Source organism: Acartia tonsa, chromosome 8 (genome assembly GCF_053477335.1).
Source record: "Acartia tonsa isolate MP-2025a chromosome 8, ASM5347733v1, whole genome shotgun sequence".
In the NCBI taxonomy this organism is placed as follows: domain Eukaryota; kingdom Metazoa; phylum Arthropoda; class Copepoda; order Calanoida; family Acartiidae; genus Acartia; species Acartia tonsa.
Genome location: NC_137267.1, coordinates 9,474,518 through 9,501,709, shown reverse-complemented (window position 1 = coordinate 9,501,709; position 27,192 = coordinate 9,474,518). Strand labels below are relative to the sequence as shown.

Here is a 27,192-nt window from a genome sequence, read left to right as displayed (position 1 = left end):
AAACGCAACAAAAAAAGAAGAAAATTGCCATTATTAACAAAAATAGTAATATCTTTAATTTGACACCTTACTTTTTAAATTCTGTTGAGTAATTAAAGAAAAAATCTTTTTTGTTGAATCCAGTTTAATCAAAACCTTGAACTTTGGGAGCTCGTCACGAATGGGTTAAAAAAAATATCAAAAGTTAGAACACGTTCTTTTGAATTTAGGATCCTTGAAAACAATACTGTTGGTTTTAAATTTTTTTATCAGATTATCCTTTTGTAGATCGACTATTAATAATTACTGGTTAAAAAGTTTGGACATTTCTAGTTTGTACTTAATATACTTACATTTTTAGGTGCACATGTTAGGGAACGTGTTCATAAAAACATACCTAAATAATATGTATATAAGTAGATTAATTTACCAATTTGTCATAGGATTATTACTGGAAAAGAGTTCTTAGTTCTTGTTGTAGGTCTTTATTATCCATGTTCACATTAATATTTAATTCATGATTGGTCATTATATCTATAATAAAAAGTATAATGATGTCTGTCCGTCTTTCCGTCCGTCCGTCCCTTAAGAGCTCGGTAACCACTGAAATTATCGGATTTTACTCTTCATGGAATATACCTACTGGTCCTGTGGTGGTTTTAGGATATTTCTTGGGGGGTGGGACACCCCCAACCCCCCCAAAAATCAAAAAATTATTTGAAATTAGTGGTGGCATCTCCTGAGGAACTTATTTAAAAAAATATTTGAAATTAGTGGTGGCAGATCCAGAGGTACTTAATTTTTTTTTAAATTACCTCTTTGGACAAAGCCTCTAGAGGCTAGGGGCGAAGCAGCTAGTGCTATTTATACTGCATTACAAAATTTTTAAGAATCTATTGAAGTGATATAAAAAACAACAATAAAACTTTGTTTAAATGAACAATAACATTCTTGTTATGTAAAATTCTAAAGAAATTTAGATACTTAAATAAATAACAAATGTTGATCCATTAAGAAAGTAACACTTCAATTTATTTTAAAGTAGACAGGTTGATAAATACAAGTGTAATTCCAATAACAGCTTCCTTAATGTTTTTTTGGACATTATTCGATAATGAGACATAAGTGTGAGACAAGTTTTAATCTTATAGTTTTTCATTTTAATATCCGCGAAAAGTTGTCTATTAATCTAGCAATTGATAACTATTATTCAATAAACTCTTTCCCATTTTTGATTTTCTAAATAAAAACAAAGTTGCAATCACAAAATTAGATAAATCTTGGTCTCAAGACTATAGAGCTAGTTCTTTTTTCCTATCCCAAAATCTCTAGCTATAATAATCAAATCAGAGATTGAGGGGACATTGGACTCTATAACTGGTACCCAAAGTTTTATATATAGCTTCTCTTATACATTGGATTAAAAACTGTGTGATATTTTAACAAATCTTAATTGGTTGGTTCAAACTAAAAAATACAAAGCTTTTAGTTTTATTTTTACTCAAGGGGTAATTTCATTTATCATCATTGGGGATTTATTGCTAATTGTCTATTGTATTAATCCATTAATATTCATAAAAATGAAATAAAAACTATTATTATGTTTAATTTTCTTTAAAATTGAGGTAAAAATTTATTGAATACGACTTGGATTTAAAAAATAAAATGTGTCTAGGAGTTCTTTTTGTTGGTATTTCCTAGTCAAGTTAAGGACACATCTAGCACTTTCTTTGCCTGGTTTTATCTGGTTCTAAGAATAGTTTTTTAGTCATTTTAAAATGTGTTTCCATAAAACAACATTGAAACCATTAGAAAGCTCCTTTATAACTCGGAACTAATTTTCATCTCAGACAGACGGATGTTTGGGTATATGGACTGACAGGCATATAGATAAGAAGACAGACTGACATAATGAAATATATATAAAAGATAGAAAGGGCTACAAAAAGACGGCTACACACAGCTGTACAGAATGACGGATAGAAAGACATAAAAATATAATGAATGACAGACAGACAGGATAACATAGTGAAAGCTATACAGATATACAGAAGGGCAGACAGACAGACATACAGATATACAGAATAACAGACAGACAGCCATACAAATATACAATTAGACAGATGGACAAACATAAAGAAAATTCGAAGGACAAGCAGACAGACATACAGATAAACTGAAGGACAGAGAACCAGACTTACAGCTATTCGTAAAGACAAACATACAGCCATACAGATATACAGAAGAACATACAGAATTCAATACATAGATACCCAAGGGCGGTCAGACAGCCATATAAATATACAATTAAACAGACGGAAAAACATAAAGAAAATCCGAAGAACAAGGCGGCAAGCAGACAGCCATACAGATCAACTGAAGGACGGAGAGACAGACATACAGATATACCGAGATAAGGACAAAGATACAACCATACAGAAGGTAGGACAGACAAACTTACAGACAGTCATATATAACACATTTTTTTTCGATTGAAAAACAACATTTTTTTTTGCTGTTTTATGGGATATGTTGAATTGGATTGATTAGTATTAATTCTAGTTTTGACCCGTCGACTTTTAAAAAATAACATATTGACAGTGTCACACATAGACGAATAGAAGTATTTTTCAATTAAACGTTTGAGTTGATATTTTTAATTTAAAGATTATCAAAATCAACAACAGCATTAATAAAAAGCTAATAAATATAGAAATAGATACTACCGGCGCATCTTTTATAGAGTGTAAAAAAGAAGCGTTGTTGATAAAATTAAACAAGGATGACAACATCCATAAGTGGCGAAGCTAAAAATCATGGATGGACAAACGGACAAAGTTTGTTATAGAGCAGATGTTCTGTTATCATAAAATAAAGTACAAATGTAAAGAGACTTTGCGATAGATACTTTTTTAGAAATCACTAATAAAATTATATACTTGATGTTCTCTGGTATAGGTTGTCAAACAAACAAACAAAATGAATTAAAGAGAATCTTCGCTACTAAAAATAACTATGAAAACAAGGATGACAACATCCATAAGTAGCGAAGCACAAAAAATAGTGGATGGAAATACGTAAAAGTAGATTTAAAGTGTATTTATTAAAATCAAGAATAGATTTATTGGAGAAAATAAACACGAAACCTTGTTTTATTTTTAATGATGACGACAGTCAAAGTAGATTACATAAAAGATTCTCATAACAATGGAAAAAATTATTTTGATACTGATATCCCAAAAAAGTTTGAAAATGGGACCAAAAACACCAAATATATAGGGAAATATGTAAAACATATAAAAATAGTCAAAAACTTGATAAAAGGCAGTCTGACCGACATGGTTGTTTTCTTTAAACGATGGGAAATTTAATTTTGATATCTATAACTGAAAAAATTTTGAAAATCGGACCATAAGCACTGAAGATATGGAGAATAATGTGAAAAATACAAAATAGCCTAAAACCTGCAAAAAGGCAGTCGGACCGTCATGGTTGTTTTCTTTAAACGACGGGAAATTTAATTCTTATATCTATAACTGGAAATTTTTTGAAAATTGGACCATAAACACTGAAGATATGGTGAAAATGTGAAAAATACAAAAATAGCCTAAAACCTCCAAAATGGCAGTGTGGCCGTCATGGTTGTTTTCTGTAAACGACAGGAAATTTAATTTTGATATCAATAACTGAAAAAATTTTGAAAATCGGACCATAAACACTGAAGATATGGAGAAAAATGTGAAAAATACAAAAATAGCCTAAAACCTGCTAAAAAGCGGTCCGACCGCCCTTGATGTTTTGTAGTTAATTGTGCTCCTTAATAATGTAAATGTTGTCAAAAAATTTCAGCTGTCTATCTTTAATAGGAGCCGAGAAAATCACGTTTCCCCTATTCTGTCTCACACGGACGGACAGACGGACGGACGGACGGACATTTCGAATTATAGAGTAGCTTCGCTACTAAAAATTCAAACTCGATTGAAACTATTTAACACATTCATTAGTACCCCAAAAATAACATTACGTATAATAAACATTTCGTAACAACACAACTAGTTTTAACACACACAAGGACGTCCAAGGGGGGGGGGTAAAGTGGGGATTACCACCCCCCAATTTTTTTTCATTTTACCTCCCTCCCAATTTAAAATTTACCCTTACCTTTGGGGTGCCGTAGGCACCCCCAACCATTTAGGAGGGGTATTTACCCCCCCCCCCCAAACAATTTTTAGGGGGTAAATAACCCCTCCCCAAAAAAAAAGGTAATCCCTAACAAAAAAAGTTTTGGCGCGATTCGCGCGCATTTTTACCACTAAATATTTAATAGTATTTACTTTACCCCCCCTAAAAATTTTACCCCGGGGGTAAATTTTTTGGTGGGGGTAAACAAAATTTATCCCTGCCAACAGATTTCAGGGGTGGTAATTACCCCCCCCCCCCAAGCAAATTTTACCCGTGGTAAAATTTTTTTTTTTGGGGGGGGGGGTCAAAAAATTCGAGTGGCGCTTCGCGCGCCATTTTACCCCTCCTTAAAATTTTTTTACCCACCCAAATCAAAAAGCTTGGACGCCCCTGATTACACACATGTGGCTTTCTATAATGTTTTAGAATCCCATACTTTTTCTTCTTTAATAACAAGCTTGTCCTTTAAAAGAACGTCCAAGCTTTTTTAGTTTTTGGTTGTTAAAAATTTCGATTGGGGAGTTCAAGTTTGAGGGAGAGGGGGGGGGGGGGTGGGCATCCGAAATCTTTTAACCCCTCTAAAAAATTTTACACTGGAATTAAAATTTACATAGCCCAAATGGTGTTAATATTGTGTCAAAAATGATTGTGTGACGTTATAAAAAATAAGGGATTATCCATCTCTTTTTATAAGTTTTCTTTCCCACTTCTCCTCTAATCTCCCTCACTTTATTACGTCACGTTGATCATTTTTGACCCAATTTTAACACAATTTGGGCTTTGTCTTAAAATTTACTCAAGAAGATAGGGGTTATTAGATCCCCCTATTTTGAGTGTAAAATGAAAAATAAAATTACCTGATTTTTCAAAACTAAGGACATTATACAAAAATTGCTTAGCAACCATCATTCTTTATTAGTTTTTGTTTCAATGACACTGATAAAAAAATTCCATGTTATGGATGTTTTCATTCTTGTTTAATGACAAATTTGTTAATAGTACTACTACGCATATCAAGCTATGACGTCACTGAAATGAAAGTTTCATTTCAAGGGATAAAGTAATACTCAAGTTAAAAGATATAAAGATTGTTATACTATAATATCAAGTAGCTGGTTGCTCCGGCCCTAGTCTCTAGGGGAAGGCGAGGGGGGGGGGAGTGGAGGGTTAGCTTAAAATCAGTTAAAAAAATTTATAACACTTCCCTGAAAAGTACAACCCAATCAGACCAGTAACTTCCGATATCTTTATTAAATGTTAAATCTTTCGAGATCTTTAACTTCCGACACCAAAAAACCTTACTACTTTATATTAGAGTATACAGTTTTTTGTTTTTATTTGTTCTATAAGATCTCGTTAGCCACTAATCCGATTAATTATTACCTTTAAACTTAACGAAAACCTTAATATTGCATATAAATCTAACGATTTTTGAGATCTTATTGGATACACACTCATATACTCCCAGTTACTTTTACATAGAGAACTTCTTGTTTATTTACTGATATATATTTCCTTGATAAGCTAATAATAAGAAGTGTGGAAATTTTTTATTTGATCTTCAGATTTGACCTAATCTCAAAAACTAACAACAAAACCTCCAGCATGTAGGAGCTCCGTATTTGAAAATAGCTTAAAACCATCTAAGGACCTAAATGGAGAACTCAATCAAACTTTCCTAAAATTAAACAGTGCAGTATCATTCAATGGTCATTAAGTATAATAATAAATTTTATGACTTTAAATTTTTAAAATAAGATTACGTTTAGCAATGTCCTCTTATATAAAGAGCTGCTTAGGTTGTAGATAGAAACGGTTGAACCAGAATATGTTTTCATAGAAAATTGTACTATCAAATAAACAAGGATTACAACATTAAAAAAAGCGTAGCCCAACAAACTTTTTAGACTTTTTATTTTAGATCATAGAAAAAAATATGTCCATTTTTTTGGGAAAGGTTTTTTTCTAAATTGTACCAAACTGTTCCAGGAATCATTTTGAAAAGTTTGAAATCGAAAGGACATTACATTAACGACAACTATTCGTCATGGACGGACCGACGACCCTAAGTGTTGGAAAGATTTACTTTAAACTAGGGTGAATTAGATTTGAAGGTTGTTTGTCAGATATAAACGCAATATTTGTATGCGATTTTAATCATATTTGAATTACATCATAGAGTTATAAGTGTCTTTATCTGGCTTTGGAAATCTGCAGCTGCCAAAATGACGTCTTATTATGGCAGCTGAATATTTCAATTCAACCGCATTAACAATTTTTGTTTTCCTAGATATGTAAACAGTCCAATCAAATCGGCCAATTTTAAAAAAGGATATATATTATTCCACGTTGATATAAAAAATCTTTATAAAATTAAATTAACTTAATAAAAGCGAAGCTTTTCTATAATTAGGATCGGCCCGTACGTCCGTCACACACGGATAGCTTTTTTCGTTAATTTAGGCATGTTAGAATTGTCCTATCGATTTTAAACTTTGCAAGGTGATTCCTTTAGTAGTAAGGTACGATTTAGAAAGCGTAGCAACTCTATAATCATTACAAGAATGTCCGTACGTCCATTTTAAACATGTTGATTTTTAAAAACTTTTTTAACAACAATTTAATGTGATATAATCATCCGATTGATCTGATTTTTGGTATGATGATTCCTGGGACAACAAAGTATAATGTTATAAGCGAAGCAACTCTATAATCAAGTCTTAAAAATGTAAGTATGTCCATAAATATTATCCTGTATCAGGCAGTTTTTCAACAAATTTACTTACGACTCTTATACATTCATATTCTGATTATTCAGTTCTGACACTATACAAGTGTTAATGTCCGTTTGTCCTACCGTTTCAGTGCTTCACTTTTATGGATGTTGTCATCCTTGTTTTTTTTTCTACAATCTATATCTATTGCCTTATCATATTAAATCAATAATCTTATGATATGTAACATTACTGATATGTTTTTAGTAAACGCTTTGCTCTTGGTTAAGTGATAAGTAATTCTATTTGAAAATGACAGATAATATTTCAATTCTAATGTTTCAGGTTAGAATAAGAATTTAATTAAACATATTTTGTCGAAGTGTTATTATTTCTGTACTTATTGTTCTTATATTTGTTTAATTACAAGTTTTTTTCTTAAAAAAATAATATTCAATAACAAAAATAATATATTATAAAACTTTTAATTTGCATCATACTTGATATAATCACAATAAAATCAACTTTTTCACACGAGAAAAATTCTTGCATATAAACAATTAGAAAGAATTTTTACAAAGTTTTTCAAATAATAAGCCATGTGACGTCATCAAAACGAGGGATTGTCCATCTCTTTTTAGAGGTTTTCTTTCCCACTTCTTCTCTCATCCCTTATTTTTATGACGTCACATGGCTGATTTTTTGAGACACTTTGTAAAGCGTCAATCTATTGAAAAAAATTGTGTAGATTAGATTACTAATTTATTACATCGCATTATAGACAGCTTTCTGCTGATTGTAAAATGAAAAATCATTAGATTGAAAGGGTTTTGATTGTCAAGCAAGTATATAGCTTAAGATAAAGGTATAAAGCTCATATCAACTCTGGAAATTTTGTAAAAAATGAAAACAAAATTATGATTTTAAAATACTTATTTTTTTTGGTTTGTATTCATGTGGGCAAAAAAAAATTGGCAAATGATTTTAAAAAGTATAAAGTAAAATAAATGATTCATTGAAATTAAGATATTTCCAATTCAAAAACTTAATGATTAAGCAATTTAAAAATGCGTATTAGACATTAATTCAAATTACGAATTCACGAATTGGCAACATAGTTTTAAAATACATTAAACAAAACATTAAGACACATTACAAACTTTTCCGATTTTGTATTACTTTTGAGGAACATGATTCCAGTTACGTCATATTTTTCTTTCCCGAAAAAGGGAAGGGGGGAAGAAAATCTCTTCAAAAGAGATGGGGAAAACCCTCTTTTCTCCCATCTCTTTTTTCTTCCCCCTTCGATTTTTTTCTTTCCCCCTTCCCTTTTTCGGGAAAGAAAAATATGACGTAACTGGAATAATGTTCCTCAAAAGTAATACAAAATCGGGAAAGTTTGTAATGTGTCAAACATTAAACAAAACTTTACCTTAAAATAATAGGAAGATGGTCTAACCATTAAAAAAATCTAACTGGACATAAACACGAAGGTGGATATCCCTATACTTGTTGAGACTTCACAGTGGTATTTTATCTTTTTGTTTTTATTTTGTAACTATTTTTGTTGCTTTTCCACAAAGTGGCTAGCGAGCACAAAAGCCTGTTTCTTAATTTGAAATATATTGACAATAAATTGAGTAAAGTTCTTAATGCCTAACCCTACGAAGGATTAAACTGCAGCTGCGCCCTAACCCTGCGGGGTTAGCTTGTATCCAATATAATCTAACCAAAGTTAAAATCACGAAAAACTTCCCTTCCTTTATTTTTTAACCTTTTTAATTGGGGGGTTCTGTGCTCGTTGGCTCTTTGGTAGGATGTACCTTTTATTCTATTTAGTATACTGATTTAATTGTCAGTTAGGCCAGTATAACACTTCTCTGTGAATCATTAAAGGACTCTAAAGTTTTGTTTTAAAAAAAGCTACTCAACTGCTGAATTGTTTATACTCCTAATGCAAATGTGTATAAAAAATATAAATATTTTGTATATCATTATATAAAATTCTTATAGATATTGAAATAATTTGACAAGTGTTGGCGTTTTCCCACAAAGGGCCTCTTGAACACTACCCTCCTCCCCCCCTCCTTTTTAAAAAAAATATATTGAAAATAAGAAAAGGGGTAATTTTTTTTCTCTATGAACGCCTCCGGAATCCCAAAATCAGCGGGACTACAAAGTTACCGAAAATAACCTAACAGATTCTGACCTAACGAAAGGTTGAAAAAATACACCCTCCCCTTAATTTAGATTTATTAAAAACAAAAAATGGAGGGAGGGAAATTATTTGTGCACTTTTGGGGATAACGCTCGTTTGTCAATAATGAATAAAGAATTTTAAAAGCGTTCCTTGAAAACTTAGAAAATAAAAATTACCCCTACCATATTTTTCTATTTATGTATTTAGTGTTAAGTGGTGGCATACATATAGTTTTACCTATAGTTGTGAACCATACGGGGATGAAACCCCCCCCCCCTCCCCCCCATTTGAACATTAAATTTTAAAAAAGTTCAATAAGCTGTACCCATTTTTAAATTCCTTAATTTTTAAAGGAAGGATAAAAACGAAACATGAAAAAAAGGAGTGTATAAAAAAGGTGGGGGGGGGGGGGAAGGTTAATACCACCTTTTTATCCCTTAGAAACTCCCCAGGCAAAATCCTGTGCCCATTTCTGTTTAACTATCTATATCCAATCAATTAAATGTATGATTTATGTGATGACTAATAATTTTCTTCCCTAAAAAGATTAATATTTTTTTGTTCACTTAAATAAATATTCGTCATAAAAATAGAAGTAAAAAACAATATATATTTTTTTATAAACTGGAAATTGAATATATCTTGGATTCAAATCAAACTAAAAAATGAGTGGGTAACATGAAGGGAGGGGGGGGTGGGAAGTAAGATTGTTTAGACTGACGGAATAAAACGCGCATAATGATTGAAACTCAGTTTAGTTAAAATATCTCTGTCAAACAGCTAACATCTCAAAACTAAATTAATCAAGTAAGATATTTCAGTTTTGTTTACTTTTCTTTTGTTTAAAACGTTTTAAGCAATTGCTCAGTTGATAAAGAACTTGATTTTTAGTTTTTTAATTGAAAAAAATACGTTTGTCCTAAAGCTAAAAGGGAGACAACGGTCTTAGTAAAGAGTTAGGGTACAATTTGATTTAGGTAGTAAAAACAAAATAAATAACTTATAATATTACTAGTGTCTTTGCCCCTAGCCTCTAGGGGCTCTGAATTTTAGGAAAGAGGTAAGAGGCTATTATATAGGCTAAAATCGACCTTGAATCTTTAGAATACTTAAAACAAATTCCTGGAGCTATGTAAACCTTTCCTAAAATAAAGAACTTGATTGGTTGAGAGGTTAGCGAGATATTAACTGACAAAAAACTTTATATAATAGGATTTGATAATAGTCCTTTAATTCTTTTATTTTGTTAGTGGCACAGCGACTCTATAGAATGTCTGTTCGTCTGTCAATCATCTTTTGCTGACCGTTAGGACCGCAATGTATTAACTTATATGTACAATTACATAACCATCGATGATTACACTTATGTAAATACTTGGAACAGAGATAACATATTTAAAACTGATATTATATCTATAATACAAAGTAGAATGATGTCTGTCCGTCCGTCTGCCGTCTGTCCTTTAAGATCTCGGTAACCACTGAACCGATCAGATTCTACTCTTCAGGGTACATACCTATTGGTCCTGTGGTGGTTTTAAGCTTTTTTCTTGGGGGGTGGGACACCCCGGTCCCCCAACCCCCCCAAAAAATAAAAATACCCCCCCCCAAAAAAAAAAAAATTCACACTTCACATAAATTACCTATTGGCCGCAGCACCAGTTTTTTTCCATTTTTAAAAAAATTACCTCATGAGGCACAGCTCTTTGAGGCTAGGGGCGAAACCGCTAGTGTCTACAAAACCTACCTTATTATCTTAAAAAGAAATTATTCTCATTTTCATGTGTTAATAGTTTGTGCAGGTGATCTACTTATGGATACAATTGTCCTTGAAAGTAATAGCAAATTAAACCAATTATTTTTCTTAGATCCCTGAAAATATGAACGGAAGCGTAGCTACCCTAGAGGCCTGCAACGGTATGAATGGCCCTATTAACGGCAAGAAAAACGGTCTGCTGAACGGCAAGAACGGAATGGTTAAACAGAGCGATATTGATTCAGCTGATCCGTAAGTTTTCATAATTAATATATTACTAACGGCTACGCCCCCTAGAGGCCTCTAGGGGCACTTGAGGAGGGGAGAGTCGTATTTGATAACCCAATATTATTAATTTAGATTTTTAAAAAAAGTAAAAACTAAATTTTTGGGGGGGTAACCACCCCCATCTTTAGTTTTAGTAAAAAAAATTTTTTTGGGGGTGGACATTTTTTTCTAGGGGCGATTTCTCTTGGGAGGTTGGTGGTACCCTCCCTCAAAATAGTTATGAACCTTCCCGGGACCTTTGAGAAGCTACCCTGTTAAGGAGATCCCGATCGGTTCAGCGGTTACAGACACAACGACAGACACACAGACAGACAAACAGACACTAGACATCCTGTTACTTTATTATAAGGATTACTTGGATGTTACACCAGATTTTTATGTACTCTGATAAAGTAATACCGGCAGCTGGCTAAAATAATGATTTCCCCTATCTTCCCCCTCTACCTTATACCATCTCCTTCTACTGTATAAGCGAACTGACCAATAAATGAGGTCCATATTAGCAAGCTAAACGACAAGACGACAAATTTCCCCCTGGTATTATATTCTCGTAAAACCTTTATCCATAACGTAGTCATTCTGCAAATAGTAAATGTCCGTCTGTTTGCGCATTTATTTCTCACAAGGCCCGGAATATAAGAGATATAGAATAAAAATATTTTATTTTAAACAATATTTAGCCATAGTTCCTATAAGAAAAATTAAGTCAATTTTGTGATCATGATCTTTTAATTTAAATTTTAAGGATAACTCATTTTGTTTTACTTTCAGGATTTCCTTTGAAAATGTGAATATTTCTGCACAGTACATTTTGGATAGAACAGCGCATAGACCAACTATTGGCATCATCTGTGGTTCTGGTCTAGGTAACCTAACTGATATTTACTCTATGCAATACAAATAAGACTACATACAGTTACAACATTATAATACCTCTAAGCATTCTTTTGTGCTAAGGGAGGGGGTTAAATCTGACGAATTTATAAAAAATTGGGGGTTGGTATTATCATTCACCACCCTGAATATATATTTTTTTACTTTAAAAGGAATTGAACATTTGACATCTTTGTATAAAACTATGTTGATAATTTTTATTGTAGCTAACTAAGGAAAGTCTTAAAAATCCGCAAAAACAATTTTGTTTAAGGAAACTTTAATATAATAACATGATGCAATTTCCTAAAAATCCCGAATTATTTAAAAAATATCAACAGATAAGACTTTCTCTTTTTTAAAACAGGATTTTTATTTTTTTTGCACAAAAAATTACTTTTGGAATTTTAATAAAATTCAGATATACTTTTAACTTTCTATTAGTTTATTTTTCATTTTGTCTTTTAGATAAGCAGCTACTCTATAACTAGATACGTCTGTATTTTCGTCTCTTTGTGCTTTGCCTACCCTTTCTCCATTTAAAAATCTTTAATAAACATGAATTTATTTAATAATACTCTAAAAATGTATTGATTTTACATGCATTAAAAAATCAAAATGGGCGATTGTGACCGTCCGTCCGCTGGAGGGGGGGGGGGGGAGCCTTCAAGAAAAACATTACGAAGCATTCAAGGCTGGAGGCGAAGCAACACATATATGACTTTTCAGCTTTTTTTATTTAAGGATATTTTTATCAATCTATTTATTACTCAATTTATTTAGGCGGTCTTGCTGACTTGGTAGAAGAGCCAGATATTTTCAGCTACGCTGATATTCCAAATTTCCCCGTGTCCACCTGTCCTGGACATGTTGGCAGGTGGGGTCTTTATATTTTATATACTTCTTGTTTTGGTCAGCCTGTTTAAATCATATAGCATTTAAACCTTTTTAGACGTAACCATTTCATGAATTAAAGCTTCAATAAAACACACTACAAAAAAGAGCAACCCTTTTTGCCTTTATCTTTGGATCTTATGAGGCAAGGTATTTTCCCTATAAGTAAATTTTGAGCCGTGAGTGACTAAGCCGACTGACTGAAAGTAATAAACAAAAAACATAGTGGGGAGGGTGTTTTTTGCTCATCATGGCTATTTGAGGGAAAGACACAACCCAATCTGTCCCGATTTTGTATCACTTTGAAAAGTGCGATTCCAGTTACGTCATATACGTTTCGGGAAAGAAAAAGGGAGGGGGGGAAGAAAGAGATTTTCTTCCCCTCTTCCCTTTTTATATGACGTCACAGGAATCGCACTTTTCAAAAGTGATACAAAATCGGGACAGATTGGGTTGTGTCGAGGGAAATAATACTTATCAAGATTTACCTATATTATTATCTTTCATATACATCCTATTCAGTTTCTTTGAGTATTGTTATCCATGTTTAGGCTACTGATTGGAAAGCTTGGCGGCATACCTGTTCTTGTTATGCAAGGAAGATTTCATTCATATGAAGGATATCCACTTTGGAAGGTAACAACATAAATTTCTTTTTGAAAATAAAGATTGCATCTGTACAAATATTAGGGTTAGTGATAAAAGAAACCTAATATTTAAGTGTTATAAATGACGCTTAACCTTTTTTCTGACTTTTAAGAGCATTTGATTAGATTCTATTGCAATTTTTCCAGACATATGTCTACTAGAAATCTATTCAATAGATCTTAGACGATGGAAATTTGAAACTGTCGGGTCAATATTTCTTTAATATTCCCCCTATTTTCTAACTGTCCAAAGACGTTTATAACAATTAGGGAAAGGGTTGAATTTGGACAGGAAACCTAAATATTAAAATCTTTTCTAAATTTATACGATCCTGAAAGTTAATATTTACTGATATTTTCCAATAAATTTTTTCGTTTCGTCAAAATTTGGAAAAATAGCCAATATGGCTGTCTAGAAAAAACACGAAACCTCTACACCTAATATTTTCTCAGTGTTTTTTTTTACTTTTTATACAATTTTTTTAAAAAATTAAATATTGATGAGTTTTTTATTTTTATAGAATGAATTATAAAAAAAAATAATATTGGTTGATTGGTTTTTGCGATATCAGAACTCAGAACCATATCAGTTTTACTTTTAAACAATTCAATAAATATGAAAACTTTAAAAATTAAATATTGATGAGTTTTTTTTATTTTTTTAGAATGAATTATAAAAAAATAATATTGGTTGATTGGTTTTTGCGATATCAGAACCATATCAGTTTTACTTGTAAACAATTCAATAAATATGAAAACTTAGATATAAAATTTGTATAATAGATAAGACTTTTAAATAATTTATTCTCCCCTTTCTTTATTCCAAAAATCTCGATTTTTCTTTCATTGTCATATCCTAGTATTTATTATGTGTATTTGTATTGTCGTGTGAGTATGTGAGAGGGTTGTAAAGGATAGATAAATTACCACCCCCCCCCCTCTCCCTCACATAGCTGTTAAGACTTAAGATTTTTTGTTTCAGGCTTTCAGCGTATCTACTCTATAATAATCCACCTTCCAAAGATCCAACACCCTACATTATCCAACCCTCCACCCTGCTTACTGTCTTCTACATTTCAACTCAACCATATATCAAACTTGCTAATATCATAAAGTGAAAGAAAAGTTAAAAAATAAACCACCAATAACCATTAAATAATGTATTAATCATTCTAACTCAAGTAATATGTACTAATTTATTATTTAACCTAACATACTAACTAAACAATAATCATAACTTTTTTTACTTTAATGAAATAAATAATCTAAATAAATAAATAAACTATGTTGACTTAAATAAAATGAAAATAAATATTTTTATTTTATTTGGATTGGAGTTAGTTAGTTTTGTAAATTGTAACGATTTGTCCTTGTTCTCTAAGGTCTCATATTTCCTGTATCATGAGTTGACCCTTAGCTTTATGCGGTCATAAATGTTCCCCCCCCCCCAAAAAAAAAACGCTTTTATCAATATACCTTGTATATTGGGGAATATTAACAAGGATTAAAACATCCATAAAAACTAGTACTGAAACTTTATGACAAACGGATACAGGAAGCAAATGCCTACATTACCAGAAATGAAAAAAGCTATCCGCTTTCTTACGGAGATTGACCAGCCCTAATTATAAAAAAGCTATTGTTCTGTAAGATTAAAACGATTTCTGAAACTGTATAACAAACGGATAATAACACAAACACTTAAATAGTTCAGAATAGTCGACAAATAGTCGACGGACAAACTGACCCTAATTATAGAAAATTATTGTTCTGTATGAAGATCTCATATTTCTCATGTGAGTTCAGTTAAGTTGACCCTTCCAGTTTCCCTTCCTTAATCAGGTGACATAAATTTTTCCTCCCCGCCCCCCCCCCAAAAATAAATATTGTACAGCGATTAAGGCGCGAAGATATGTTAATTTTATTTACCATAAAAACGAGTACTTTTAAGTCAAGTTTTTATTTCTATATAATTACTGACCCAACGGTTTGAAATAGATATTTATCGCATTGTGCCGTATATGTAATTTAGAAGCCATATTGGAATAGATATTTATCCTATCATATTATAGACAACTGACATTATTCTTTTATTTTAGTAATTATGGGAAAATTGAAACAAATTTAAAATGCACGGAAAAATGTCTATAAAAATTTAAAAAAAACTTAATTATGAAATAGCTTCGCTCCAAAACAAAAAAAATACTGAAGGGAAACAAACTAATCTAAAATCTTAAATATATATGAACATAGCTTTGTAAGTATGTCTGTCCATGCGATAAATTTAATTCAAAAAATAGATATTTATCAAATTATCACATCGTATTATAAGCGTATGACCGGAAATTAAAAACGATTTCTTTCAACTGAAGTCCAAAAAAACCGTATATAGTTATTCCGAATTTTACGATTTGTATTTAATAAAAGATAGACAGACAAAAAGAAAGAACTAAAATTATTAAAGTGATTATCTAAATTTGGTTACTATCATCATATCTTTGTATAATTGGTCAAAAAGCCTTCATAAAACTCCTAGGAAAGTACAGACGATATTTTTATTTACCATAAAAACGAGTACTTAAGTCAAGTTTTTATTTCTTTGTATGTAGATTTCTAGAATGATATCTATTTTTTTTAATAAAAAATTAAATCGACTTATATCGACAAATTACGGCTTTGTGAAAAAAAAAACTAAAGATATATTTTAAAAATTAAAATCCACGGAAAATGTCTATAATATGTTAAAAGTAAAAGTACTATAGAACCTATTTTTTGAAGCGAAGCTATTTCTGATTTATTTACATAAATAAAAACTAAAATGTCTATAATATGTTAAAAGTAAAACTATAGAAACTAACTTTTGAAGCGAAGCTATTTCTGATTTATTTACATAAATAAAAACGAAAATGTCTATAATATGTTAAAAGTAAAACTATAGAAACTAACTTTTGAAGCGAAGCTATTTCTGATTTATTTACATAAATAAAAACGAAAATGTCTATAATATGTTAAAAGTAAAAAAACTATAGAAACTAACTTTTGAAGCGAAGCTATTTCTGATTTATTTACATAAATAAAAACGAAAATGTCTATAATATGTCTATGTCTATAATACGATGCGATAAATATCTATTTTCTGAAGCAACATAAAAGATAGACAGACAAAAATCAAAATGTATTTCCGTGAGAAATTAAATCTTGTTGTTTATCTCCCTCCCCCACCCCTCCTTCTAACTAACCATTACTACCAATCTAATGAAATTCTCCCCTCTTTTTATAAGGTTTTAATTTAACACCTGCATTTATAATATGTGTATGACCGGAAAGTAAAAACGATTTCTTACAGATTTTTCTTTCTCATAAATTTAAATGATTTCTATTTCAAATATTATTTTTTCAAGATTATATTAAAATAGTATTAAACACAATTTTACGGATATAGGATGTATGTACAATTATAATTTCTACTAAGAGTAAGAGTTATCAAATATAGTAAATTTAAATGATTTCTATTTCAATCAAATATTATTTTTTCAAGATTATATTAAAATAGTATTAAACACAATTTTACGGATATAGGATGTATGTACAATTATAATTTCTACTAAGAGTAAGAGTTATCAAAAATATAGTAAAGACTTATTTAAGCTTTAAGTGTATGACCGGAAAGTACTTAAAATCTTAAAACCACGTTAAAACCATCGCAAATACGTCGTATGATGACCGGAAGAAAAGGCCAAAGGGGGCGGAGATTTAGTATAAATATCTGAGTTCTGTTCAAATACAACTTAGTTTAATAAAATATAAGAAGCATTCAAGACCAAGGTCAACCAGTCAACAACACCAGTCATCTTATACAGTTTTCCACAGTCATCCCTATCAGTATCATCTTATTCTTATCATCATATTCCATCGCCATCGTCCTGTTCACCATCGCCATCGTCCTGTTCACCATCGCCATCATATTTATCATCAATTATTATTAAATATTATCTGATTCTGTTAATAATGCCTTCAGTAACCAGGAGTATGGTACGTGCGGGGGTTGCGGCCCTTGAACCGGCTGTCCAGCCTGCCCGTGTCCAGCGTGCCCGTGTCCAGCGTGCCCCTGTCCAGCCCCAGCGTGCCCCTGTCCAGCGCGCCCATGTACGTGGTGCACCACGGCAGGCGGGAAATATAGGGCAAAACCTGATCATCATTGGTGATCAGGTTTTTAATGCTCCTGGAGTTGGACCTGCTGGTGTAGTACCACCGCCGCCAGTTGACCAGCCTGCCCCTGGTGCTCCTGCTCCTGGTGCTCCTGCTCCTGGTCCTGCTCCTGGTCCTGCTCCTGGACCTCAAGGTCCTCAAGGACCTCAAGGTCCTCAAGGTCCCAGGGGCCCTAGGGGCGCCGATGGCCCCCCTGGAGTGGGGAATAGGGTCAACAATACTTTCACCATTAATAATAATAATTATTATAATTATATTATTAATGGTGTAAGAGTCCCTATTCCTGTTCCTGAGCATCCTGGCCAACAGAACCAGATAAATATTCACATTCACCAGCACTATCATTAACCATCATCCTGTTCACCATCGCCATCTGTATATATATTAATAATCCATCGCCATCTATTATTACCTGTTCACCATCGCCATCATATATTCATCTAATATTAACTAATTATTTAACTATTTGTTTTGTATGTATTGTAAATAGAAACTTAAATAACTATATTGAAATTGAATTGTAAATATTATAAAAATAACTTTTGCGTGATATTGTAAAAAATAAATGTGATAGAAACTCAAAATAATACACTTTTTATATTCATTTTTGGTGGATAGTCTTTAGATTTAATTTTATTAGACACTAACACTTTCAAAACGATTCTGGTAACGATTAATTTAATTATAGAGTTGCATGTCAAAAAAAAATCAGTTAATACTTGTGTTTGGATTAGGAACTTCGGATAATTATATCGCATTATTGGATTTACGGCCTAAACTAACCGGCTGCTTATTATATACACTTTTTATATTGGTGGATAGCTTTTAGATTTAATTTAAAAGTTTAAAAATGATTCTGGTAAAAAAGAGAAAAGATAGAGATTTATCGCATCATATTATAGACAGCTTTCCGCTTTATTTAAATAAATCTGTTTTTATGTAAATAAATCAGAAATAGCTTCGCTTCAAAAAATAGTTTCTATAGTTTTAATTTTAACTTAATTATTAAAACCAGATTTTTTAGCCCCGAGGAGCCGTTTAACTATGAAAGAAATAGCTATCTGTCTTAAAGAACGAACGAATTAAAAAGTAAAAACTTTGTATATTTGTTTTACATAGAAAGATTCAGATTTCAATTTGAGATCCTTGGTAGAGAGATATTAACAGACATCCTATTATTTTATTTTTTGGTTTTCAATGATAACTATGACATATATAGAGTAGACAGAACAGAAAAAGAGTAGTTTTTATTGCAAATCAAATATAATTTTTTTCATTTGTTTTTTATCCGTGGAGATTAACAGACATCCTATTATTTTATTCTTTGGTTTTCAATGATAACTATGATATATAGACAGAACAGAAATGTACAATCGTTTGATTATTAAAACCAGTTTTTTTAGCCCCGAGGAGCCGTTTAACTATGAAAGAAATAGCTATCTGTCTTAAAGAACGAACGAATTAAAAAGTAAAAACTTTGTATATTTGTTTTATTCAAAAAGAGTAGGTTTTATTGCAATTAGAGTCTTCCAACTAATTCACTTACAATTTTGCTTCATATCCGTGTCATGTTATTTAGTTGACCCTTTTTAAAAAAATTTAAATTTCCCTTCCTTGCGAAAGAATGTTTTTAAAACTTAAAACATATGAAATGATATTATCACAGATATTATCATCAATCTATAATATAATTGGCCAAAAAGCCTTCATAAAGTGTTATAAAGCATATAGAGAAGATATCTATATTCCAACTTTCAATATGTAACTTTGAAGCAATTTTGTTTGTTTTCTACATTACCGAATACTTTGTGAAATCAATTCGTCTCAAATGTAACTTTTCTTAAAAATAGGTTTCTAAAACTTGAAATATAATTTTTAACTTTTCTCACCAATGAATGATGAAAGTATAAATTTAAGAACAATTTGAAATATTTACCCTCTAACGGCTAATTTATTTACTATAATTTCATCGTATTAAATCCAAATTTAATCTTGTTTCTCCCCCCCCCCCCCACCCCAATTATTACCATACCATTACCAGGTTGGTTACGATATTATATATTTGTTTTTTATCCGTGGACCGTGTGACATGAAAGATTAAGCATCAAATCCTCCCCCCCTCCTCAAAGGGGAAATTAGCAGAATTCTTACATGTCTACCTAATAATTATAAAACATACATAAGTAGCGAAGCTCTAAAATTATGAATAATAAATAGACCATTTGGAACAATGTATGGTTGTCTTTTGAAGCATTAAGCTAATAGAAAAACGTTAAAACTTAAACAATTGAATTTACAATTACATAATCCTAAATTTGCCTAAACTTAAAATTGTTTATTAATTATTTCTTATCAGTTCAGCATTTTGATTTTTGATTATTATTTATTATTGTCAACTGTCCTATCCCCTCCTAATATTTATGTTTTTCCCCCTTTTTTTTTGGGGGGGGGGGGGAGCTAAACAGATATCCTATTACCTCCTAATATTTATTACATACAACACCAACCCCAATTTTAGGGGGTTACATGGGGGGGGGGGGGCGCGCATTACCACTCCGCCCATATTCATAATGAGCGGTGAAAATGGACAAAAAAATTGTAAAATACGTGATAAAAAACACATTTATAACAATCTTTTTCTATATATAACAATATAGTGTATTTCCGTAAAAAGACTCGGACGGAGGGACGTATGGACATACCTTAATTATAGAGTAACAAGGATTCTTATAATTTCATTTTCACTATGTTTATATATATGAGAGGGGGGGGGGGGGGTCACGATTAATTTTTAACTTGGGGAGTGGGTAAGATTATAATTTATTATACTAGTGTAGTCTCACCCCTCCCCTATTTGAAGGTTGACCGTTACATTACAACTTACGATAAAAATATTGACCCCTCCCCCCCCCCCCCTCCCCAAGAAATAAGTTAACAATTCAAAACATATGGAAAATAGGAATTAGCGAAGCTTTTCTATAATTTGTGTTGGTTATAAACGTCAGTTAGTATTACTATTTTATATAATTTATAGACAGAATACTTACTTTATAATTATACTTATGCATTTATGTTAATGTTCCCCCCCCCCCCCCAAGAAACAAAACAAAACAAAACATATGGAAAATTCAAAATACTAGGAATTAGCGAAGCTTTTCTATAATTTGTGTTGGTTATAGACGTCAGTATGTTAGTATTTATATAATTTATACTTATAGACAGAATACTTACTTATAATTTTGATTATACTAATGCATTTATGTTAATGTTTTGCTTTAATGGATATTGTCATCCTTGTTAAAAATATTTCACACATCCCATTGAAGATATCTAGAATATTATAAATCTTAATAATTTCTTGGAAACCAACAACAAAGAAAAATTTGTAGGGGGTAATTAATGATTCCTTGAAATTTCATTTGCTTACAGACCTTTGAAGTGACAACATTTGAACATTTGTTTTATTTTTGCTATCGTTATTATGGCGGAACAAGGACAGAGAGTCACAGTTGGGCGCAGGCGCAAGCCGGTAGCGATGGATGACTTGGTTCCTTACTTCCCCCGTACACTTACCTGTACAGATCCAGAACCAAGTTTATACCCCGACCTGATGCCTGGATGGTACGCCCATTATCAGGTCCTTCACAGATCTTTTAAAGATATATCTAACCTGCTTTACAGGTCGGGGTTTCAGAGTGTTCGGAATATGCAGGCGATCAGACTATTTAGTGAAGGAATTGGTATATACCAATTCCTTCACCAAGCCCTTCCATCTTCTCAGCGTACACGCGAACAAAATGAACTTGTTCTGCAGCAAATGGAAGCAAAATGCAACGGTTACCGTGACGACGTTATCCAGGCGTTAGCTGTCTATGACCGTGCGATATGTTTAGATGGCACAGTAGATCTATCATCAGATGAAGACGAATATCCCGATATCTCCGGCGATGTAAATCCATCTTCCGATGATGACGATATTGACGCCATCCTGGAAGTTCTGGAACACGAAGGTGGCGCGAGCGAAGGTGAAGGTGATGACTCTGATGAGTCAGTGATCATTATCGATTGAGTTGAGATCGCATTCCTGTGAATATTTAGTTAGATTCCACATAAATAACATAACTTGACATATATATGCTATAATAATAAAACTATGAAAAATAATTTTCTTATTTTTATTTAATTTAATTTGTAATTGCGATGCTGCTCTATAATTTGAATTATAATTGAAGAAGTAAGCTCTGTTTGTCTGTAGCTAAGGATCTCGCTAACCACTGAACCTATATGGTTCTCCTTTACAGTACAGCTTCGTATAGGTCCTTAGATGGTTTTATTTGTGTACTTATTTTAACTTTGAATTGAAGACATAAATTTAAAATTATCAATAGCTATAGTATTAACTTTAACAAACAAAAACATTTAAAGTGCCACTAGAGGCCTCTAGGGGCGTAGCCGCTAGTAAACTTATAAAGAAGTAAGCTCTGTTTGTCTGTAGCTAAGGATCTCGCTAACCACTGAACCTATATGGTTCTCCTTTACAGTACAGCTTCGTATAGGTCCTTAGATGGTTTTATTTGTGTACTTATTTTAACTTTGAATTGAAGACATAAATTTAAAATTATCAATAGCTATAGTATTAACTTTAACAAACAAAAACATTTAAAGTGCCACTAGAGGCCTCTAGGGGCGTAGCCGCTAGTAAACTTATAAAGAAGTAAGCTCTGTTTGTCTGTAGCTAAGGATCTCGCTAACCACTGAACCTATATGGTTCTCCTTTACAGTACAGCTTCGTATAGGTCCTTAGATGGTTTTAGGCTATTTTTCTGCCCTTTCATATCCCTTCGAATATAGAGCCTCTAAATGCTAGGGGCGCAGCCGTTTGTATCCAAGGAAGAGACTCGAGAGACATTTGATATAGTTATTTGATATACTTAGGTAGGTAGGTAGGTAGGTTCGAATATAGAGCCTCTAAATGCTAGGGGCGCAGCCGTTTGTATCCAAGGAAGGAAGAGAGACGTTTGATATAGTTATTTGATAAAACTTAGGTAGGTTAGGTAAGCGTTCCACGTATTTAAAATTATCAATAGCTATTTCTTGCATCGTTAACGAATAAAAGCTAACTATCTCGGACGAAAAATCAACATGTTTAAAATGGACGTACGGACATTCTGGTAATGATTATAGAGTTGCTACGCTTTCTAAATCGGACGGACCGACCATAAGAATGAATAAAAAAGTGTATTATTTCGAGTTTCTTATCACATTTATTTTTATCACGAATATGAATATGAAATGAAATGAATGAAATACAAAATGAAAATGAAACAATGAAATTGAAAAACGAAAAAAAAACAGACAGACAGACAGACATATTTACATTTAGAAAGTAGATTTGCTACTAAAAAATGAAAATGAAACAATGAAATTGAAAAAAAAATTAAATGAAAATATTAAAACTAAAGAAAAGGGGTAGTTTCACGAAATGCATTTGAACTTAATTTAGTGAACCGCATATTTTATCCTGGTTAAATGGGTAAACTACATTTATATGGCATATATTTGAAATGAATTCAATTTTCTACCACGTAGTTTTTAAAAATAATATCAAGACCTTAAAATTGTCTTTTTTGTGATATATGCAATTTAAAAAGACGATTTTCAAGTCTTGACATTTTAAAAACTATGTGGTAGAAAATTGAAATTTTTTCAAATATATGCCATATAAATGTAGTTTAACCATGTAACCAGGATAAAATATGCGGTTCACTAAATTAAGTTTAAATGCATTTCGTGAAACTACCCCTTTAAAAAATCTGCAAATTTAGTAAATAAAGTATAAATATATCAAAAATAGTATATACAAAATTTGAAAATACAAAATAGATTTTTACAATTTTTATCCCCCCCCCCACCAATAAAAATAACCGCGGGCGCTCGGCCCCCTAGCCATATAACCTAACCTAGCCTAACCTAATCCAGTCATTTAGTCGGGGGGGGGGGGGGGGGATAACAACACAAAATAGAAATAATATTACAAAATTAACAATAAATTAACAGTAAATATCAACAATAATCAATAGAATTGAAATTGATTATTGTTGATATTTACTGTGGCGTGCGCACCTATTGTCAAATTGAAAATAGGTGCAACACGCCGAGGTTGACGTTCTTGCTGTGGCGGGGGTGGGGGAGGTTGATTGTTGTCTCCTGGCTGTGGCTGTTGTTCGGGAACTTCGGGAAGGGGCTCTGGAGGGTCGTCCTGCTGTTGAGGGTGGTCCGGTTGTGGTGGTTGATGGGGAACATTGACATGATTGTTGTTCCCCATCAGATTTTGTTGGATAACCTGTTGACCTTAATAAATTAAATCAAAATTAAAATTAAAATCTCTCAGGAGGGTGGTCGATAGATCGATGTACATCCCCAGTGATTTTCCCTTCTGTAGATTACAATTAGTTCCATAAAAGCCAAAAAAAATACATTTTAATTAAAGAGCCCAAAAAAATACAGTTTAATTCAAGATCCAGCTTAGATTTTTTGACGCATTTTTTTGGAGCTTCTCTTTTATGCATGTTTTCATCCTTGTTTTATAATAATCATGTAAGCAATTCTGTATGATATTTACTATTAATTTAAATGGTTAATTTTTCAAAATCATAAAATATCTCAACGCAGGAGTCCCAATTATATATAATACCTTGTCCTCTTGGAGCATTACGGCGTCCTCGACGATTCCCATCAGGCTGGGGTTCAACAGGAACGGCAGCCACACCTTAATGAATTAAATCTTATTTATTATTTCAAAGTAAGGGGACTGGACAAACGCAGGAGTCCCAAACGTCGGAGTGGACAAACGCAGGAGTGTTAAATTAAAATATTAATTTTAAGTATTTCTGTACAGGTTAGGTTAGGTTAATATGTACAAGATATATAAGACTTGGAATAGGTAATAATAAAAATATGATTATATATAATACCTTGTCCTCTTGGTTGAACAACCCGTCCATGGCCATCATCAACAGCAACAGGAGGAACAGCTGCCACACCTTAATAAATTAAATCTTATTTATTATTTCAAAGTCCCAAACGTCGGAGTGGACAAACGCAGGAGTCCCATTTATTAACTTAGTCCTATAGTTTATACAAACGGACAGTTTAACTTTAAAAAAGTTTAAACTTTACTACAGTAATATAATTAAACTAAAGAGTAGGACAAACGGACATTAACACTTGTATAGTGTCTGAAGTGAATAATTTAAATATAAAGTATAAGAGTCGAAGCAAAATTGTAAGTAAATTTATTGGAAAACTGCTTCATACAGGATAACCGATAATGTTTATGGTTATACTTACATTTCTAGGACTTAATTATAGAGTTGCTTGCTTCGCTTATAATATTATTCTTTGTTGTCCAAGGAATCAATATACCAAAAACCAGATCAAACGGATAATTAGATCACATAAAATTTTGTTGTTATAAAAGTAGAAAAATCAACATGTTTAAAAGGGATTTACGGACATTCTGGTAATGATTATAGAGTTGCTTCGCTTTCTAAATCGTACGTAACTACATCATGCAAAGTTTGAAAGCGATAGGACAATTCTAACATGCCTAAAATTAACGAATAAAAGCTAACTATCTCGGACGAAAAATCAACATGTTTAAAATGGACTGATGTAATGATTATAGAGTTGCTACGCTTTCTAAATCGGACGGACCGACCATAATTATAGAAAAGCTTCGCTTTTAAAAAGGTAAATTAAAAGGTAAAAAGGAGAACCCGATCGGTTCATCGGTTAGCGAGATCCTTTGTATAAAGATTATTTATTCATTATATTACACTTGGAAGTTGGAATAACTAAAAATAAATAGAATTCAATATATATTATACCTGGGTCAAGTCGTTGACGTCGTTCAAGTATTCGCTGGCTCCTTCGTTTCGTGCTGCTGGGTCTAGATTTCATTATTCGTTCGGATATTTATACTGAAATAAATTATTAAGGTAATAAATAATAATTTAATAATTAGTATTTTATTTTTCATAATGCAAATGCAGATATAATTAATTTCAATTTCAATTCAATTTCAAAACGTTCACAATATACGTATAAAAACACTGCAAAATCAAATATTAAAAAATAATTAACTTTATAAGTTTATTTTATGCGTATATAAAAACTAATTACGCATTAAAACAAAGAGAAAGGCGGTCAAAAGGTAGAGAAAGCCATTAAAATAAAGGGGTTGTATGCAAAAATGTAATTTCCTCATTACCTTCCGATAAGCTGCTGAAATTTATTTTGCCTTTTCTTGGCAGTTTTCGGCGGTTGCGCCGCCGTTTCTTCTCCCCTTAGTATCCAAGTAACTTGAAGTTGGCTGGCCCATCTCTCGTTCGTCGCCAACCTACTATTTAACTTTAAATTACAAATTTGTAAAATGTAAATTATCTTTATAAACCAACCTAATGCCGTAAAATCAATCTTCGAATAAACCAACCTAATGCCGTAAAATCAATCTTCGATATTTATTATTTAGAAAATGTTAAGATTTTTAATTTGTTAATACTAATAGTCTAATAGCATGAAAAAATTTTATCTTTACATACCCTTTAAAATAAGTGGCATCCGCATTTAGAGCCTAGAGGTCAATATCCAAACATATATGGGTGGGGGAAAAGGGTTTTACATGTAAGTAACAGTTAACACCTTTATAGTCCCCCCCCCCCCAAAATAAAGGGAAGGGCAATGGGCTGTTTATTTTACTCTAGTCTCCCCCCCCTCCCCTATTTAAGAAGGGTTGCTATATGAAAAGAAAGGGTTGAACTTGATTTTGAATATAACCCCCCCCCCCCAAAAAAAAAATACAAAGAATAATCCCTTTATTTATTTAAATTTTCCTTTATAAAAATTTTCCATAATATATATATGACGACACCTTTATTATAACCCCCCTTTATTTATTTAAATTTTCCTTTATAAAAATTTTCCACTAATGCTGGGTGACGGGAGAGAGTTTTTTTTTTAACTTTTAAGAAAGGTTTATATATATGACACCTTTATAAATTATAACCTTATATTATAATGGCCGATAAATTGATGTACACTCCCAATGATGATGCACAAAATTACCCCTTTTGTAAATAACAATTAATAGTTGAAACGTTTTTACACTCAACTTAATGAAGCAACCAAGTCCCAAAATTCCCCAAAATTGTTGAGCAAACCAAAAAGAAAACGTTGGTATAAAACTTTGTTTTTAAAAGATATGAAATGATACAGATATTCATCATATCATTATCATCAATCTATTCTATAATTGGCCAAAAAGCCTTCATAAAGTGACATCAAAGCTGACAATAAAAATGGTAATCCTTGAATGTTATGTAACTTCCAATATGTAACTATTCAGCAATTTTGTTTGTCTACATTACCGAATACTTTTTTAATTCTATT

General features: G+C 31.9%; 1 protein-coding gene across 2 annotated transcripts in view; it reads left to right on the top strand.

Annotated features, from left to right (window-relative positions):
- The first annotated feature begins 7,145 nt into the window (after positions 1-7,145).
- Positions 7,146-27,192, top strand: part of LOC145325954 (purine nucleoside phosphorylase-like) — a 38,656-nt gene continuing 18,609 nt past the window's right edge. The window contains exons 1-5 of one of the 2 annotated variants that reach the window (XM_080168979.1): positions 7,146-7,220; positions 10,944-11,083; positions 11,891-11,985; positions 12,776-12,869; positions 13,438-13,522. In XM_080168979.1, coding sequence (XP_080025105.1) covers positions 7,188-7,220; positions 10,944-11,083; positions 11,891-11,985; positions 12,776-12,869; positions 13,438-13,522 — 447 coding nt within the window. In that variant the 5' untranslated portion in view covers positions 7,146-7,187. Of the gene's footprint in view, positions 7,221-9,771; positions 9,883-10,943; positions 11,084-11,890; positions 11,986-12,775; positions 12,870-13,437; positions 13,523-27,192 lie in introns of those variants that run through there. The other variant, XM_080168980.1, reaches the window with a different exon arrangement.